At 41.4% G+C, this 21,922-nt stretch overlaps 1 protein-coding gene across 6 annotated transcripts in view; it reads left to right on the top strand.

Annotated features, from left to right (window-relative positions):
• Window positions 1-2,002: 2,002 nt before the first annotated feature.
• LOC117328060 (cGMP-dependent protein kinase 1-like) overlaps window positions 2,003-21,922 on the top strand; it is a 121,616-nt gene continuing 101,696 nt past the window's right edge. For all 6 annotated transcript variants that reach the window (XR_004532793.1, XR_004532794.1, XR_004532816.1 and 3 more), the window contains exon 1: window positions 2,003-2,916. Coding sequence is in view for 1 of the 6 variants with exons in the window: in XM_033885400.1 (XP_033741291.1) it covers window positions 2,576-2,916 (341 nt within the window). In the remaining 5 variants the exon portion in view is untranslated. The remainder of the gene's footprint in view (window positions 2,917-21,922) is intronic.

A 21,922-nucleotide genomic window follows, 5' to 3' on the forward strand; every position in this document is an offset into this window, starting at 1 on the left:
CTTAACTAAACATCCCCCACTTGACCTACCTAAACTAAACATCCCCTCACTCAACCTACCTAAACTAAACATTCCCCACCCAACCTACCTAAGCTAAACATCCCCCACTCGACCTACCTAAACTAAACATCCCCCCACTCAACCTTCCTAAACTAAACATCCCCCCACTCAACCTACCTAAAATAAACAACCCCACTCGACCTACCTTAACTAAACATCCCCCACTCGACCTACCTAAACTAAACAACCCCACTCAACCTACCTAAACTAAACATCCCCCCACTCAACCTACCTAAACTAAACATCCCCACTCGACCTACCTAAACTAAACATCCCCCCACTCAACCTACCTAAACTAAACATCCCCCCCCCCCCCACTCAACCTACCTAAACTAAACATCCCCCACTCAACCTTCCTAAAATAAACATCTCCCACTCGACCTACCTAAACTAAACATCCCCCACTCGACCTACCTAAACTAAACATCCCCTACTCAACCTACCTAAACTAAACATCCCCCACTCGACCTACCTAAACTAAACATCCCCCACTCGACCTACCTAAACTAAACATCCCCCACTCAACCTACCTAAACTAAACATCCCCCACTCGACCTACCTAAACTAAACATCCCCCACTCGACCTACCTAACCTAAACATCTCCCACTCGACCTACCTAAACTAAACATCCCCCACTCGACCTTCCTAAACTAAACATCCCCCACTCAACCTACCTATACTAAACATCCCCCACTCGACCTACCTAAACTAAACCATCCCAGTCTACCCTCCCCTGCTCGGTGTTCCTGGTTCTCTGTTCTCTGAGACTCCTTCCGTGCTGATCGTGACCTGTGTGACCTTAGTTACAGATTTGTTACAGCTACCTGTGACTACCTGTGACTGTATCCACGCACGGCTAGCAGTATAAGTATGACCTGTGACAATGAAGGCAAAATGTTCTTTTGATATCGAGAAGTAAAAAGGCAAATTACCCAACAATAATGTGTTTGTAATGAGTGTATAATGGAACACCGTAAAGCAGGCCGTCACTCCGCCGATCTAAAAATACACAATAACATCTGTTGTTAGATTTTAACAATCACAATATAACACAAGAAAACTTTGTTGGTGAAAGTTCGGGCTTCTCCAATCTCCCCAAAATAAGGACGTTATTTGTGTACTCTGGGAAGACGTGATGGAGTAAACATGTTTGGAACTCTCCTCCATCAACATTCATGCCAGACATGAGTTCAATGAGTTAACAGGCGTTTGATTGGCACGTATTTTGCATGGGAACTGGCAAAGGGCTATAGTAGCAAAGGTCATATTGGGTACATGATAGTGAAATTATACCAGAATTTATTTGGATTGACATCTATCTAATGAAATACTTGTTTGATCTTCCTATCTGCTGTATGTACTCTCTCCGGTAGCCTAGGTTTGTCGGACTCCAGAGCTCCAATAACATTGAATCGTCCGGCGTTATCTACAAATGACTCGCTATGTTCGATTCGTTTGTGTGCTGAACTTTACTTATGGCCCTCGTTCATTACATGCCCTGTTCGTCCGACAATACCGACTTCATTCACACCGATATGATACACCGGTAAATCTACAGCGTGTTATGGGTATTTCGGTCAATTTGTGATGAAAGCGTGAGCCATGCAGGTGGGATCTATACGATCGAATTATAATTCACTTGTAAACGCACGTAATATTTCCACAACACGCTGGTGTGTTCCTTTACAATGCTTTGATTGGGTCGGGTGTCATTACTGTCGCCTGTTGTAAAGTCATTCGTGTGTCATTCTCCCTCCTGGTAATATAGGCTTAGTCAACCGATACAAAGACCATCCCTGGTCCGAAAAATCGCTCTACCTGTAGTGTACATTAGAGGTTTTAATGTAAATAAGTGTTGATGTAATTAATTGTCACCAAACATACACTTGTCAAGCCATGACAAGTACCCGAGGCGCCATTTCACGCAGATGACTTTTCTAACATTTTCCGCTAAGTAGACTGTTAAATCCCTTTGTCACGCTGGCGATTTTACACGTGATTTGTTATGTTAAGTTTACATATGATAACTAGTTAAATCAAATGTTTCATACTGCGCCCCACTTTTGGTCAGGCGCTCGCGATCGGTTCCCTGAGGAGTTGGCGCTAGAGTATATAGCGCTCACTGCTCACACCCGCTGAGCCCGGCCCACCAGCACACACTTATGTAACGAATATATCTCATTCGGTGGTAACTAATTACACACCGTAGACTTTCCGCAGGTAGAGCTCCCTCACAGCCGCGGGGAGATCTGATTTATTACCTGCCCTTGATAAGAGTAAGTAGTATAACCTAGTGGGTCATGTGACATACCGTTGTACAAAAAATATGCCAGCTGTGATCTGTTGTATACAAGTTAAAGCGGAGCAGTCCGAGTGCGAGGCGATACAGTACGACCATATCTAGTGGAGGACCCCGTACTATACAAGTTGTGTAAGTGAAAGTGTGTACACTCGATGAATGAGTTAGTTTTACATGTCTTCATTCAGAGAAAAAAATAGTTTGATGAAGTTCAAATGGATGTTTCCGGTTTAGCAGACGACAGCAACCTGTCGGATATAACGCCGGACATGGACAACAACAATCTGAAAATGGGCTCTCTTCAGGACGTGCAGCTCCTTTTAAGGAGCAAGGATGAGCAAATTAAAGCTCTCCAAAGGCAATTGGAACAAAAAGAGGAGAAAATATTACAGCTTCGTAGTCAACTGGATAAATACCAATCAGTGTTCCCGACAATTAAGGCATCGGTTGGTCCGCGGAAACAGAGAGCCCAGGGAATCTCGGCCGAGCCTTACTCACTCAAAACAATACAGGACTTCGTAGGACAATCGGCAATCAAACACAACAAGAGTAACAGGTAAGTGTACCAATCAGTCTAGGGGGGGGGGGGGGGGGGGGGGGGTGATGACAGGTGGAGATGTGGTGTTATGGTTCGGACGAGGCTGGTCGCCAGGGTCCTGAGTGGTAATAAAGACGACACGGTTCATCTGACCATTTATAATCATCTTGACCGAGTTGTCACCAATTTAGTGAGTCTGTCCGGTGTCATTTATAACCTTGTCATATTTTGAATCCTTTACCCCTTATCGTTATCTGTAAAATCAATCATGGTGTATCAAGACATGGTCAGTCATGTCAACAGTGATCCCGTCCTGTCTAAAACAAAGAAATATCACCAAAGTTTGAGATTCCATACCAATACTAAATATACACATTATCTAAGGCGTCGGGACAACCGGTGTCACTCTGGCGATGTCGAAAGTAAGTGTGTCACCATTATGCCTTAGGCTTTGTGTGGGAAACTCAAGACTGTATATATAACACATGTAGTTAGTGAGGGAAACGGGACATCTTAATGTGTTTGATGGTGGGCATTAGCATATGATTTATGTAGGGATATTTTGATTAAAATGGTCACACGTTGACAGATATGCGTGCACTCAATATGATAGAAGTGAGTGTGTTTACATGCTGTCGGCACCACACATACATACACATACCGTATACATCTATATATGTAATACACGGAACGAATGCACGCCGGAAGGCGATAGTATCGCACTGCCTGTTTATCCCATCACCCTCACATGTACACCGGACTATCGCCACTTCCGCACGGAATCCGCGAGTCGTTGGGTGTGTTAGTAGTCGGTAGCCTACATTTATTTGTACAATACCCCTGTGAATGACACGGTAAATGGACACACCAAAGGTGTTCTGTGTCCATCATCACATACCGGTCCGTGGTAGAAAAGATCAGATCATTAAATGCACGGTCAGTTTACGGAAATGTCCGCCATAGATGACACCCGTATACATACAGATTCGAGTCTGGTATACAAACCACAGACCCTTTGTAACAGTTTAGACACTTCTGCCCTCAAGTGACCATCAATCTCTCTGGTTGGTAGATCAGAAATGATGGACTTCTTCACATCAAGGTGCCAGTCTCGACTGAAGCGCTTTCCGAATCCCGTAACTTTATGTTACCGCTATCTCGTACCCTTATTGTCGAGCGAGATAATAATTAGTTTCTAGTATCATAGGAACAGCCCCTTCAGGCCCACTCTCAACACTCAATTTCGGGGTTGTTTTCGGAGTAAACAAATCATTCGCGTATGTGGATACTTGAAGGCTTGTGCTACTGGAAGAATTGGCGTGTATTTATTATACTCGGACACTAGGGAGATTGGCTTGACCTTATCGGTGGGATGTGAAATATTCGGATTGTTGTGAGAGTGAGGAGGGTTTTACTTTGACTGGAATTTAGCGAGGGGAGGGGTTTAAGTGGACATTTGGAATCTTCTGTGATAAAGGTCCTTATTAAACTTTTCTGTCCACTGTTATCTCGGATAATTTCCAAAAGAATCCATTATTAAAATATCGTAATATGGACATATTAAAAAGTGTAGAGCTGTGAGCAAACACAAGAATTAGACTATCGTTGTGACCCTTTAGCTTACTATCGAGACCTCAATGCATGTATCAGTATGGAGTGTTGGGGCCGATAAGGACCTTACCAAGTCCCAGTGGTGCAGACATTCGTCAGTGTGCCTCGGTGTCGACGTTATGCTGATTACATTGTTAAATCAGCGAGACATAACACTTTAACGCGGTATTTATTGCAACACTTAAACACGGGAATTATTAAAACAATTTAAAACGGGGATTATTACAACACTCTTACACGGGGATTATCACAACACTCTAACACGGGGATTAGGTTGTGGTGATGTCAATGATTTATTGGGTATAGCAACTATAGTAACTATAGTAACAGGACATAAGGTTGTGGTGGTGCCAATGTTTTATTGGGTATAGTAACTATGGTAATAGGACATGATGTTGTGGTGGTGCCAATGTTTTATTGGGTATAGTAACTATGGTAACAGGACATGAGGTTGTGGTGGTACCAATGTTTTATTGGGTATAGTAACTATGGTAACAGGACATGAGGTTGTGGTGGTGCCAATGTTTATTGGGTATAGTAACTATGGTAACAGGACATGAGGTTGTGGTGGTGCCAATGTTTATTGGGTATAGTAACTATGGTAACAGGACATGAGGTTGTGGTGGTGTCAATATTTTATTGGTTATAGTGACTATTGTAACAGGACATGGTATTTAGAAGGCGACTGTAGTCAGACATTCCTTCGTCCTCGGTTTCTCTTTCCTGTTCGATACGTGCACCAATGCTGGTCCAGGTATCTCGCCATGCTGGTGGGCCTGTTGGCAGTACGAGGTCCTTTCAATCGTCTGTACTGCCATGTGCTAACTGATAAGTTTGTTTTTCTAGCACTTTCACATTTAGCCTCGAAACTGTTAATCTTTCTTTACTGTCTGGACAGTGTCGGAGTGAAGTGCCAATCTATGTTCCCTAGTGCTGCTCTATGTAACACATACATTTAATGTCAAGTAAAATGTATTTAGATCATCATTACATAATTAGTTTTGACTTTCTTTGTCCACCACAATGGTGCTACCCAGCCATATATGTAGTACCCCCCCCCCCCCAGCCATATATGTAGTACCCCCCCCCCCCCCCAGCCATATATGTAGTACCCCCCCCCCCCCCCCCCAAGCCATATATGTAGTACCTCCCTCCCCCCGCCCCTCACATGTCCATAGATTAGGTGTCCCTTTACCAGCTACATTCCTCGTGTTAAGAACAACAAATGCACTGAGACACACGTTCCAGTTCCAAGGTTTATATAAACAAAAGTGGTTATAACATGATATGGACATCTATTACTACTATTTACTTGTGGGGCGAAAATTTCCCCGTGATATTTACACTGAGGGGACAACTTACTGGCACGCTTTGTGGCGTGTTGACCTTGAACTAGGGTTTCTTTACATGCTGTCGCCAAATTGTCACATCAAATATCTTTTCATAGGTGTAAACCCCACACCTAGCCAATGTTACAACAATGGGGAAGCGAGAACACATGACTGTACAGAGTAACCTCCCCTTTGTGAGTGCTGGTATACATAAACCTGTAACATTTCTTAGTTCAAACGTCGAAAGTGAAACGACATGCGTGTGTTTTAATCAGATCTCTTTTCCCGTTCTATCGAGGAAACAAGGATTTGATTTTAAGTATATTGGTCTGTGTTTATTCTGTGCTAATTTTAGACATGGTTTAGATACATTAATGTACTATCGTTTTCACATACATTTTAATACATGCATCTATAGTCTGTCACATTAGTACATTATGTGAGATGTTAATGACACATGGCTATCGGCAGTAACATGATATGGGAATCTAAATGGCGTGTCTATAGATAGATGTACACCGACCGGCAAAAGTGGTACGCGTCTTTTTTAAACCCGTCAGTGTTGGAGTATTTATATATACATTTTGGATTTGATGTCTTAACGAATTGTGGACTCAGCTGAAATTCACTTAATCAATCTGATATGAAAAGACTATTTAAAAAACCCCATTTATCTTTCTTGTTATGCAATTTATTTATTTATTTTTACGGCCTTGCGGCCTTTCAGCTGACGAGTGTTATGCAAAAAATAAGCATACTTTTATAGGCGATAATTCCGCCATATTGTCCCTTTTTATCGCCTACTTTTCTCTTGACATGTGTATGTGTATATGTTGTCGCCTTTACTACCAATCCCTCCCAGAGTTCAATTGCGTCCCCCCACAGAACTCTGGCACGGAACCTAGGGATAGATTTACTACGACCTCTGTATGTAATCAGAAAGTTGTGACATATGTCAGTTTCATTTTACGACGTCACATAAGGCCGTGTTAATGAGTTCACACGTGAACTACGTGTGAAAAATGTTGTAATTATGATGCTCCTTAGTGAAACCCCGGTGTACTGATGATGAATTGTTTTAGTAACGGGATTCGACAAGGTGTACTATGTATATATATATATATAGCTACGCTTCAGTAAGCTACAGTAACATGGAGCCAGGTAGGACCGTACAGTCTGGAAACACTGCCTCTCTAGATCTGTCACCGACCCAGCATCGTCACCTTCTACAAACAGCCATTAATTCAACACTGGCATATCACATTGACTTGAATTAGGAAAAAAACACACTTATAACACTGGAAAAGCATTTCAAAGGACAGTCAGATCACGTGCTCTCTGGCCAACTGTCACGTAACTCGGTGCAATGCCATTTGCCAAAGTTCATCGGAGAAAGACCTGTGGCAACGAGAAATGATGCAAATTAATCGTAACATCAGCTATAATAAATGGCGATATCATGGAAATTCACATCCAATTTATTACATTTAAATCTACCTCTGGGTTTCCGCGAACAATAAGGCATCTGATAAAATAATAGCGTTCCTTGTGTGTCTGGTTGACCGAGTTCAAAATTACATGATGTATAATTGGATCTGGCCTGATTCGTTATGGAGTTTTGTATAACATACACACATGTTCATACGTTTTTCGCTATATATGAATAGAGTTGATTCTAAGATGCCTGTTGGTGACAACTAAACCAGCCGAGGTCACCTCAGACATTTAGTACGTCTGAGAACCTGACGACGATATCTGTCCGCGCAGCGTTTATGATTCACAACAATACACTCATTATATCCACACAATGAAAACATAAGTAAAACAATTATCCAGAAACAGAATGTGATATATATGCCCCGGGACTTGTCTCAAGGTCAGACAGCCACCACCCCGGGATATGAACCAAGGTCAACTGGTGTCCCAAGGATACATTGTACTACGTGTGTATTAGCATACTGTACCTGTGCATCATATATTTCCTAAAAGTTTTCCTAATATTGTAGATCAGTGACGTCATAGAAAGGCCCAGTTAGTTGTCGAGTAGCAGGTGATGGTATGACCCATTGACCCCAGATTGTCTTCCTGCCATACCAACATAATGATTCGAACCCAATCACTACACATCCTAAGTGGCAGGGAGTGACAAGTAGAAGTACACTCCATCATAGTTATCGGTGTGGCCACAGCGGGACAATTGTGCATCATAAATTGTCGTCAGATAACTGGGACTGATTTAACTGACTGGGATTCTATACCAGTAGTTTTAGTCACCAGCTATCTCGTCTTAATAACAGGTACGATGGAACCGGAACTCTACGACATAGACAAAATCACCCACTTCCGGCTCCTGCGCCTGTTGTTATAGCTATGAAGCCGATACATGTTTTTTATGTAAGATACATTTACAGTGTCGATATATGTTAAAAAGGTAGATATAGATAACAGGAGAGTACGAGGACAGGGCTTTGGTTCAAAGTTTGATATCGGAATGAATGACCCCAGATACGCCTTGGCTGTCAAATGTATTAACAGTCAATGCATTGCTAAGCTTGCACTTGAGATAATTATATAGTTAGTGGTAAAATTATTCATTCTGCTATTAAAGATGTATTGCAAATATTGAACTGGTCGTACATAATTTAACAAACGCAACCAGGTCTTTTAACATACCTTACTAGTGATAATTATATTACCGTCATTAATGACGCAAATTGTCTCTTTAGAAAAAAACTGAAGACAATCATTTCCAATGACGTTTATTGTTTATACCAATGATCTTAGACGCCTATTGTCGGGTGGTATTGTAACAAAGCCTATTGTCGGGTGGTATTGTAACAAAGCCTATTCTCGGGTGGTATTGTAACAAAGCCTATTGTCGGGTGGTATTGTAACAAAGCCTATTCTCGGGTGGTATTGTAACAAAGCCTATTGTCGGGTGGTTTTGTAACAAAGCCTATTGTCGGGTGGTATTGTAACAAAGCCTATTGTCGGATGGAATTGTAACAAACCTGTTGTCGGATGGTATTGTAACAAAGCCTATTGTCGGATGGTATTGTAACAAAGCCTATTGTCGGGTGGTATTGTAACAAAGCCTATTGTCAGGCGGTACTATAACACAGTCTATTGTCTGTCGGTACTGTAACAAAGCCTATTGTCGGATGGTATTGTTACAAAGCCTATTGTCGGGTGATATTGTAACAAAGCCTATTGTCAGGCGGTACTATAACACAGTCTATTGTCTGTCGGTACTGTAACAAAGCCTATTGTCGGATGGTATTGTAACAAAGCCTATTGTCGGGCGGTACTATAACAAAACCTATTGTCAGGTGGTATTGTAACAAAGCCTATTGTCGGGTGATACTGTAACAAAGCCTATTGTCGGGTGGTATTGTAACAAAGCCTATTGTCGGATGGTATTGTAACAAAGCCTATTGTCAGGCGGTACCGTAACAAAGCCTGTTGTCTGGTGTATCGTAACAAAGCCTATTGTCGGGTGGAATTGTATCAAAGCCTTTTGCCGGGCAGAACTGTAACAAAGCCGACACTCGAGATTGCTGGTTGCTTTAACAATTTTGCATTTGCCCACAGGTTTCAAGGCTACTATTGGTATCTGTCCCCTGGTTTTTGGTTACAATTGCCATTTGTCCCCTGGTTTCTTGGTAACCATTGTCATTTGTTCCCTTGTTTCTTGGTTACAATTGACATTTGTCCCCTGGTTTCTTGGTTACAATTGACATTTGTCCCTCTGGTTTCTTGGCTTCTATTGACATTTGTCCCCTGGTTTCTTGGCTTCTATTGACATTTGTCCCCTGCTTTCTTTGCTACTTTAGACATTTGTCCCCTGGTTTCTTTGTTACAATCGCCATTTGTCCCCTGGTTTCTTGGTTACAATTGACATTTGTCCCTTGGTTTCTTGGTTACTGATGACATTTGTCCCCTGGTTCTTAGCTACTATTTTTACATTTGTCCCCTGGTTTCTTGGCTTATAATGACATTTATATGAACTCTTTTCCTGTCATGCTTTCTGCGTCTTGTATTGAGAACATAACTCAGTTCTTAGGATGAGTGAGGAAAAGCAATTATCAATCTGATAGAGCCGACCTGGAACTTTTAGGGGACATGTTCATTGTCTCCCAGTTACAATGCAATAAAATACATATCACCGAAGAAGAAGTACATTAATTTATGTCAACTTAGGACGGTGATGGTTCATAGATTGTTTCTGTTCATTATTAAGTACCCTTTTTGTCATTATTAGGTGTCCTTTTTGTCATTATTAAGTACCATTTTTGTCATCATTAAGTACCCTTTTTGTCATCATTAGGTACCCTTTTTGTCATTATTAAGTACCCTTTTGTCATTATTAGGTACCCTTTTTGTCATTATTAGGTACCCTTTTTGTCGTTACTAAGTACACTTTTGCAGTTATTAAGTACCCTTTTATGTCATTATTAAGTACCCTTTTATGTCATTATTAAGTACCCTTTTTGTCGTTACTAAGTACCCTTTTTGTCGTTACTAAGTACACTTTTTGCAGTTATTAAGTACCCTTTTATGTCATTATTAAGTACCCTTTTATGTCATTATTAAGTACCCTTTTTGTCGTTATTAAGTACCCTTTTTGTCAGTATTAGGTACTCTTTATGTCATTATTAAGTACCCTTTTATGTCATTATTAAGTACCCTTTTATGTCATTATTAAGTACCCTTTTATGTCATTATTAAGTACCCTTTTTGTCATTATTAGGTAACCTTTTTGTCATTATTAAGTACCCTTTTTGTCATTATTAGGTACTCTTTATGTCATTATTAAGTACCCTTTTATGCCATTATTAAGTACCATTTTATGTCATTATTAAGTACCCTTTGATGTCATTATTAAGTACCCTTTGATGTCATTATTAAGTACCCTTTTATGTCATTATTAAGTGCCCTTTTATGTCATTATTAAGTACCCTTTTTGTCATTATTAAGTACCCTTTTTGTCGTTATTAAGTACCCTTTTTGTCGTTACTAAGTACCCTTTTTGTCATTACTAGGTAATCTTTTTGTCATCATTAGGTACCTTGTTTTTCATTACTTGGTACCCTTTTTGTTATTATGAAGTACCATTTTTTGTCCTTATTCAGTACCCTTTTTGCCATTATTTAATACTGTACTCTTTATGAAATCAAATTAAAGAAAGACTGCAAAGATATTCCCTCAGATGTTTTGTATTTGAAAACCCTGATTTCATTTAGTTGAATATGACACTTTACTGCAGATCCCAAATGGCCTGATAGATACCCCCATACTTCCTATAATACAAAACAATGACACCCATTGTCTTAGCTAGACTAGTTCACAGCAACAAAAACAAATACTAGCAGCGTCCTAATAATGACTGGAAGTTACAAAAATAATCTTCGGGAGCTAATTAATTATTCATCCTCTTTAAAAGATAAATGAGAGCTCCAAATATCGGCATACAATATACAATAGTATGTTCTTGTTTTCAATCCATCATAAGTACTCCTAGGTCGGAGATGTAGTATTTTTGAAATAAGATATAAACTACATGATGCTTTGATATGTTAGATTGTGATTAGCTCCTTTGTTTACCAATATAATACGAGGCTATAAACATACCCAGCTGCTGAAGCCTCGGGTGTTCACTCGAAGTGACCCCCTTATACACTTCAACAATATTGTAAACGGACATTATTTTCCAGTACTTTATCTTTTGAAGCTTGAAATGTACGTGAGAAGTAACATTAATTGAAGCAACCAGCCGTCAGTCCTGCCCATCACAATCTCGTTATCCAAGGCCATAAGGTGAGGCCGGCTTTCATGTGGGCGCCGTATGGGACGGTAGGAGGATCGGTGGGAGGAGATTACCAACCGTGTATTACAGTTTTATTACTAATGTAAAAATGAACATACCGTTCAGATAAATTATCGATTTTTTAGGTATCTGTTAACTGACAGCAACCGCATGTTCATTGTCACCGGTTACCACAGAAATATTTGTGCTTCGGGTAAATTAAACTGATATCCTGATCCTGACTTCAATGGCTTTATAAACATCCCTTCTGTGGAATCTTCTCTACAACTGACATCGACACCAAATTTTCTTTTACTATTTATATATCGATACACTTTATATCCAATGACACCCTAATCATCAGTTACTCACTGATCTTGACACCATCAGTAACTCACTGACCTTGACACCATCAGTCTCTCACTGACCTTGACACAATCAGTAACTCACTGGCCTGGACATAATCAGCAACTCACTGACCTTGACATCACCAGTCTCTCACTTACCTTGACATCATCAGTCTCTCACTGACCTTGATACAATCAGTAATTCACTGACCTTGACATCACCAGTCTCTCACTAACTTTGACATCATCAGTCTCTCACTAACTTTGACATCACCAGTCTCTCACTTTCCTTGACATCATCAGTCTCTCACTAACTTTGACATCATCAGTCTCTCACTGACCTTGATACAATCAGTAATTCACTGACCTTGACATAATCAGTAACTAACTGACCTTGACATCACCAGTCTCTCACTTACCTTGACATCATCAGTCTCTCACTTTCCTTGACATCACCAGTCTCTCACTTACCTTGACATCATCAGTCTCTCACTTTCCTTGACATCATCAGTCTCTCACTGACCTTGACATCATCAGTCTCTCACTAACTTTGACATCACCAGTCTCTCACTGACCTTGACATCACCAGTCTCTCACTAACTTTGACATCACCAGTCTCTCACTAACTTTGACATCATCAGTCTCTCACTGACCTTGACGCTATCAGTAACTCGCTGACCTTGACATCACCAGTCTCTCACTTACCTTGACATCATCAGTCTCTCACTAACTTTGACATCATCAGTCTCTCACTTACCTTGACATCATCAGTCTCTCACTAACTTTGACATCACCAGTCTCTCACTGACCTTGACGCCATCCGTAACTCACTGACCTTGACATATGTTCTCACAGGGACTCCGCAATACACACACCGTTTGCCAATTGCCTGTGGCTGTTAACACCCACTGACTGTTTGCTTGGAAATTTTCCTGAAAAAAAAAAATCAAAAACCAATTTTATTGGGGAACCGTCATTATTTTAGCGGTGATTAAACCTAAGCACCAATTTTATTGCATAAACATATGTCGTCCAAATCCTGCAGCATATTGATCTATTGACCACGACTTTTTATCTACACATGAAATGCTTACTTAACGTAGTTACAGAGGTTTGGGAACGCGGGGTCGACTGATAGGTTGATATACTACACATGATGCATTGATACCTATCTTTATCCAACTTTAAACATATGTAGTTATCTAGATACTTCTGGTATTTTGGTTATGTTTCACGAGTCTCACGTGGTGGCCAGAGTGAAGAGTATCCATTGTCGCCTATTGGAGTCGGTACGTGTACATATGTACACAACACTTCGGGCCTTCTATAATACTTGTACATGTCCTTTGAAATTCATATCATCAAAAAGTGTATCACACTTTAATGAGTTAGGTTGGTAGGGAATTCTGTGATTTTTATCTAAATCCAAGGTAAGCTTATCCAAATACTGATTACATTATACAAGTGTTCCAATTTGTGTCTCGGTATTAGTGAGCAATGCTGTGCGAGTGGCATACTGGGCATACCAGTCAACTTAGGGGCTGTGCATGTAAGTCTAGCCTCTGTTGATGTACATGGGCTGTCAGTCTATATACAGTATAGGTTATAGGACAGGTACACGGGGGCTGTCAGTCTATATACAGTATAGGTTATAGGTACACGGGGGCTGTCAGTCTATATACATGTAACCCTGGTAAATACTAGCCGCAATATACCGCTCGGCTAGAGAGATCTTCTCTTTAGCTCGATCGGTTGAGCGTAAGACTAGTAAGCCAGGGGTCCCGGGTTCGATCCCTAGCGGAGGCAGTGATTTAAATTTAATTAATCCTGCAATCTGTTACATTGGCGCCCATGTAGGGACTCGGGAATGATACTCATCGCTGCTTGCGAAAGCATCGCTGTTACCCCTGGAAACTCGAGGACGAGTTCTTTCCTGGAGGGGGAGTATGTAACCCTGGTAAATACTAGCCGCAATATACCGCTCGGCTAGAGTCATTCTTATACAACAAGTTATAGGTACAGCGGGGACTGTCAGTCAAATCTAATACAGTATAGGTTATAGGTTAACGGGACTGTCAGTCTATATACAGTAATAGGTTATAGGTATCACTGGGACCGGTCAGTCAATCTATATACAGTATAGGTTATAGGTACACGGGGACTGTCAGTCAGTCTATATACAGTATAGGTTATAGATACACGGGGACTGTCAGTCTATATACAGTATAGGTTATAGGTACACGGGGGCTGTCTGTCTATATACAGTATAGGTTATAGGTACACGGGGACTGTCAGTCTGTCTATATACAGTATAGGTTATAGGTACACGGGGGCTGTCAGTCTATATACAGTATAGGTTATAGGTACACGGGGACTGTCAGTCTATATACAGTATAGGTTATAGGTACACGGGGACTGTCAGTCTATATACAGTATAGGTTATAGGTACACGGGGACTGTCAGTCTGTCTATATACAGTATAGGTTATAGGTACACGGGGACTGTCAGTCTATATACAGTATAGGTTATAGGTACACGGGGACTGTCAGTCTGTCTATATACAGTATAGGTTATAGGTACACGGGGACTGTCAGTCTATATACAGTATAGGTATAAAGTACACGGGGACTGTCAGTCTATACACTGTATAGGTTATAGGTACACGGGGACTGTCAGTCAGTCTATATACAGTTTAGGTTATAGGTACACGGGGGCTGTCAGTCTATATACAGTATAGGTTATAGGTACACGGGGACTGTCAGTCAGTCTATATACAGTATAGGTTATAGGTACACGGGGGCTGTCAGTCTATATACAGTATAGGTTATAGGTACACGGGGACTGTCAGTCTGTCTATATACAGTATAGGTTATAGGTACACGGGGCTGTCAGTCTATATACAGTATAGGTTATAGGTACACGGGGACTGTCAGTCTATATACAGTGTTGTAGGTTATAGGTACACGGGGGCTGTCAGTCTATATACAGTATAGGTTATAGGTACACGGGCTGTCAGTCTGTCTATATACAGTATAGGTTATAGGTACACGGGGGCTGTCAGTCTATATACAGTATAGGTTATAGGTACACGGGGACTGTCAGTCTATATACAGTATAGGTTATAGGTACACGGGGACTGTCAGTCTATATACAGTATAGGTTATAGGTACACAGGGGGACTGTCAGTCTATATACAGTATAGGTTATAGGTACATGGGGACTGTCAGTCTGTCTATATACAGTATAGATTATAGGTACACGGGGGCTGTCAGTCTGTCTATATACAGTATAGGTTATAGGTACACAGGGGTTGTCAGTCTATATACAGTATAGGTTATAGGTACACGGGGACTGTCAGTCTATATACAGTATAGGTTATAGGTACACGGGGACTGTCAGTCAATCTATATACAGTATAGGTTATAGGTATACGGGGACTGTCAGTCTATATACAGTATAGGTTATAGGTACATGGGGGCTGTCAGTCTATATACAGTATAGGTTATAGGTACACGGGGACTGTCAGTCTATATACAGTATAGGTTATAGGTACACGGGGACTGTCAGTCAATCTATATACAGTATAGGTTATAGGTACACGGGGACTGTCAGTCTATATACAGTATAGGTTATAGGTACACGGGGACTGTCAGTCAATCTATATACAGTATAGGTTATAGGTTACACGGGGGACTGTCAGTCTATTATACAGTATAGGTTATAGGTTATCACGGGGGCTGTCAGTCTATATACCAGTATAGGTGATAGGTACACGGGGGACTGTCAGTCTATATATCAGTATAGGTTATAGGTACACGGGGACTGTCAGTCTATATACAGTATAGGTTATAGATACACGGGGACTGTCAGTCTATATACAGTATAGGTTATAGGATACACGACGGACTGTCAGAGTCTATATACAGTTAGGTTTATAGGTTACCACGGGGACGTAGTCTGTCTATATACAGTATAGGTATAGGTACACGGGGGCTGTTAGTTCTGTCGATATACAGTAGTAGGTTATAGGTAACACGGGGGACTGTCAGTCAGTATATACAGTATTAGGTTATAGTACACGGGGACTGTCAGTCCATTCTATCTAACAGATAATGTTATAGGTACACGGGGACTGTCAGTCAGTCTATATACAGTATAGGTTATAGGTACACGGGGACTGTCAGTCTGTCTATATACAGTATAGGTTATAGGTACACGGGGACTGTCAGTCAGTCTATATACAGTATAGGTTATAGGTACACGGGGACTGGCAGTCTATATACAGTGTTGTAGGTTATAGGAACACGGGGACTGGCAGTCTATATACAGTATAGGTTATAGGTACACGGGGGCTGTCAGTCAGTCTATATACAGTATAGGTTATAGGTACTCGGGGACTGTCAGTCTATATACAGTGTTGTAGGTTATAGGTACACAGGGGCTGTCAGTCTCGATCAAATTCCCCAATGCATGTATTAGGTCGTATATCTAGGCTATGGTATTTCGATTGTACTATGAGTTGTCAGGTACTCGATCAATTTCCAATATCAAGATTTCGGTATGCATGCTATGTGAACAGAGGAGCTGTTGGTCGGTAGAGTACTATCCCCTCACTGTTACAACTGTTATTGTAAAATTGAATAGTCAGTAAGTCGTTATACATTATAGTAAGGCCGGGGACGTCAGCCTGATATACGAAGGTTATAGGTGGTGTAGTCTAACGAAGGTTATGGTACCGGGGACTGTAGTGTTATATCAGATAGTGTTATAGGACACGGGACTGTAGTTGTCAAGTACAGATAGATTAAGGACACGGGCGAGGAGCATAAATATGGGTTAGTAGGTAACGGGGACTTAGAGCACAGTATAGTTTAGGTAATCGGGAGAGTTGTAAACAGGATGTATAGTACAAGGGAGGGACTGTCAGTCGGTCTAACAGAGGTAAGTACACGGGACGGGTCTATATAAGTTGGTATAGGTATGGTGGCTGGTCAGCGTTAGATCAGTATGGTTATAGGACACGGGGAACTGGTCATCTGTGGAAAGTAGAGTTATGGTACCAGGGACGGCATTTAGCGGTATAGGAGGACACGGGGCAGAGTATAGTGCAGAAGGTGTGATGGTACAAAAGATCGTCCGGGAACTATTGTGTAAGTGAGGGGTGAAGGAATACTGAGGGTTGGACAAGTGAAGGAAAGGAAGGTGCGAAGGGAGAAATATGGGGAGAGGGGAAAGGGATATAGAGACGGGAGAGAGCTGGGTGAATCGAAAGGAGAGATATAGTGGGAAAAGGATGGTGATGGTGACAAGGGAGGGATGTAGGGGTATAGGAGGAGAAGGGAGAGATATAGTGGGAGAAGGGATGGTGATGGTGACAAGGGAGGGATGTAGGGGTATAGGAGAAGGGAGAGATATAGTGGGAGAAGGGATGGTGATGGTGACAAGGGAGGGATGTAGGGGTATAGGAGGAGAAGGGAGAGCTATAGTGGGAGAAGGGATGGTGATGGTGACAAGGGAGGGATGTAGGGGTATAGGAGGAGAAGGGAGAGCTATAGTGGGAGAAGGGATGGTGATGGTGACAAGGGAGGGATGTAGGGGTATAGGAGGAGAAGGGAGAGCTATAGTGGGAGAAGGGATGGTGATGGTGACAAGGGAGGGATGTAGGGGTATAGGAGGAGAAGGGAGAGGTATAGTGGGAGAAGGGATGGTGATGGTGACAAGGGAGGGATGTAGGGGTATAGGAGGAGAAGGGAGAGTTATAGTGGGAGAAGGGATGGTGATGGTGACAAGGGAGGGATGTAGGGGTATAGGAGGAGAAGGGAGAGATATAGTGGGAGAAGGGAGGGGTATATAGGTTGAAGCGAGAGTGGTCGGGTGGTCGGGTGGACACTTATCTTCCACCTAGACGGCCGGGGTTGGAATCCTCGGTCCAACGTGAAAAGGTATGGTTCATTGCCCGACCACGCGGGTTTTCTCCGGATACTCCGGTTTCTAAGACCCCTCGCACGCTTCCATCCGGGTCAACAAGCATGAGATATTTCAATTGAAAAAAAAATACAAGGAAGGGATGAGGATAGATAGATCACGGATGAAGGGATGGATATAGCCGAATGACGTTTTGTGTTAAGGGGAAAAAGGGGTGAATGGATGAATGATGGGAGAACAAGATGGAAAGGGATAGACTGGCTCGTGTCTAAAATATATTAAAATTGTAAATAAAAATTAAACTGACAATTTTGAAATCTGATTTCTAAATTTCAAACACAGAGGGAATGGGCTAGTATTATCATTTTAGCCAGTCTAGGCGGAGAAGCAAGGATTCTGGTGGATTACAATGCATCAGCGACACTCCCGACAAATTTCAGTGCGTACGAATGTAAATCTGAAATAAGCTGAGAGTTTAAAATGGCGCTGCGGCCTATACGGTATACATAATGAAGAGATACCAGAAATACTGACTGTTTGCCAGCATCAAAGACTTTTTGTAAAAACATAATTTTTCAATGCCACAAATCTGGCGTGAGGTTGATGGAGAGCCAAGCATGTGTGATGGGGTACTTCCCCTCGCTTACGTCACGGCGTGGGGAGGGGGAGGGAGGAGGGGGCAACACATCAACATAAACATTTACTTATGCAGTATATCTGTGACCTCAACATTCCTCACAGTATCCCGGAAGGTGTACAATCGCGAACGATATGACCCCGGACACCTGAGCCGAGTCTCTCGTTAACTAATTCCTGCAGATGGTGCTCTCTTTAAACAATTGACAGAACCTTCATGGTGTTGTTGTGCAATATACATATTATAAGCATATGAAGTGATGGTGGATGGGGTTGGGCGGGAGTGAGTACGACACGGTAGTGTCGGTACTTGATATTAGTACCAATAGGCCGTGGAATAATGTACGACTTGTGATTTATGTTCCATTTGTTATGTGCATTCGAAAAAATCTTTTGATTCGTAACCAAAAAGGTGTTTGGTTTTATATTATACTATGCGTCGTGGGTAATCTGATCTCCTCTTGAGCGAAAACGAAAGTAACCTAGACATACTTAGTCCATACACGTTTGGAGCTTCCGTTCTCCACACCCTGTATGTATAGTGGTTAGGAAAAGAACCTCATAGAAAGCATAAATTGAACGCAATATTATTGCATTAGAACTAACTATGGCATTTTTCTATTGTGTCCGTTGCCAGCCACCGTAGCATTCAGATTATGGGAAAACGTTAGCAAGTTTGTATTCATTGGAAACCTAGACACAAATGCAACCAGTTACGTCCTAGTCATTACCAATAATGCAAATTTTATTGATGAGATCTTCGGTAACAAACTCTAATACAAAATGACGCTTCAGTCACAAAATAGAACACACAATTACGCTTCATTATCAAACTATAATACACAGTGACGCTTCATTATCATACTATAATACACAGTGACGCTTCATTATCAAACTATAATACACAGTGACGCTTCATTATCATACTATAATTCAAACTGACGCTTCATTATCACACTATAATACAAAGTGACGCTTCATTATCACACTATAATACAAAGTGACGCTTCAGTATCAAAATATAACACACAATGACGCTTCATTATCACACTATAATACACAGTGACGCTTCATTATTATACTATAATACACAGTGACGCTTCATTATCAAACTATAATACACAATGACGCTTCATTATCACACTATAATACACAGTGACGCTTCATTATTATACTATAACACACAGTGACGCTTCATTATTACACTATAATACACAGTGACGCTTCATTATCAAACTATAATACACAATGACGCTTCATTATCACACTATAATACACAGTGACGCTTCATTCATTATCACACTATAATACAGAGTGACGCTTTAGTACCAAACTATAATACACAGTGACGCTTTATAATCAAGCTATAATACACAGTGACGCTTTAGTACCAAACTATAATACTCAGTGACGCTTCATTTTCAAATTATGATACACAGTGATTCTTCAGTCCCCAAATATAATACACAATGACGCTTCGGTATAAAATTATAACACACAGTGACGTTACAATCCTAAACTATAGTACACGGTGACGCTTTATTATCATACTATAATACAAAGTCAGGCTTCATTAAGACACTATATTACAAAGTGACACTACAGTTCCAAATTATAATACACAGTGACGCTACAATACCAGACTATAATACACGTTGACGCTACAATACCAAACTATAATACACAATGACGCTTTAGATTTTAACTATAATAGACAGTGACGCTTTATCAAACTGTAATACAAAATAGCGTTTTAGTAATAAACTGTGAAACACATTTACCCTTCAGTAAACTGTAACACACAGAGAGGCTACAGTCCAAACTGTAACACACAGAAATGCTACAGTCCAAACTGTAACACAGAGATGTTACAGTCCAAACTGTAATACACAGGGACGCTACAGTCCAAACTGTAACACACAGAGACGCTACAGTCCAAACTGTAACACACAGAGACGCTACAGTCCAATCTGTAACACACAGAGATGTTACAGTCCAAACTGTAACACAGAGATGTTACAGTCCAAACTGTAATACACAGGGACGCTACAGTCCAAACTGTAACACACAGAGACGCTACAGTCCAATCTGTAACACACAGAGATGTTACAGTCCAAACTGTAACACAGAGATGTTACAGTCCAAACTGTAATACACAGGGACGCTACAGTCCAAACTGTAACACACAGAGACGCTACAGTCCAAACTGTAACACACAGAGACGCTACAGTCCAAACTGTAACACACAGGGACGCTACAGTCCAAACTGTAATACACAGGGACGCTACAATCCAAACTGTAACACACAGGGATGCTACAGTCCAAACTGTAATACACATGGACGCTACAGTCCAAACTGTAACACACAGAGAGGCTAAAGTCCAAACTGTAACACACAGGGACGCTACAGTCCAAACTGTAACACACAGAGACGCTACAGTCCAAACTGTAACACACAGATGCTAAAGTCCAAACTGTAACCCACAGGGACGCTACAGTCCAAACTGTAATACACAGGGACGCTACAGTACAAACTGTAACACACAGGGACGCTTCATTCCAAACTGTAACACACAGGGACGCTAGAGTCCAAACTGTAACACACAGAGACGCTACAGTCCAAACTGTAACACACAGAGATGCTACAGTCCAAACTGTAACACACAGAGAGGCTAAAGTCCAAACTGTAACACACAGGGACGCTACAGTCCAAACTGTAACACACAGAGACGCTACAGTCCAAACTGTAACACACAGAGATGCTAAAGTCCAAACTGTAACCCACAGGGACGCTACAGTCCAAACTGTAATACACAGGGACGCTACAGTACAAACTGTAACACACAGGGACGCTTCATTCCAAACTGTAACACACAGGGACGCTAGAGTCCAAACTGTAACACACAGAGACGCTACAGTCCAAACTGTAACACACAGAGATGCTACAGTCCAAACTGTAATACACAGGGACGCTTCATTCCAAACTGTAACACACAGAGACGCTACATTCCAAACTGTATAACACAGAGATGCTACAGTCCAAACTGTAATACACAGAGAGTCCAAAGTCCAAACTGTAATACACAGGGACGCTACATTCCAAACTGTATAACACAGAGACGCTACAGTCCAAACTGTAACACACAGAGACGCTACATTCCAAACTGTAATACACAGGGACGCTACATTCCAAACTGTAATACATAGAGATGCTACAGTCCAAACTGTAACACACAGGGACGCTACAGTCCAAACTGTAACACACAGAGACGCTACAGTCCAAACTGTAACACACAGAGACGCTACAGTCCAAACAGAGAGTTATAAGTTATAAGTTACAGAGAGTGACACTAAGTAAACTATAAATG

Source organism: Pecten maximus, chromosome 1, assembly GCF_902652985.1.
Source record: "Pecten maximus chromosome 1, xPecMax1.1, whole genome shotgun sequence".
NCBI lineage: Eukaryota > Metazoa > Mollusca > Bivalvia > Pectinida > Pectinidae > Pecten > Pecten maximus.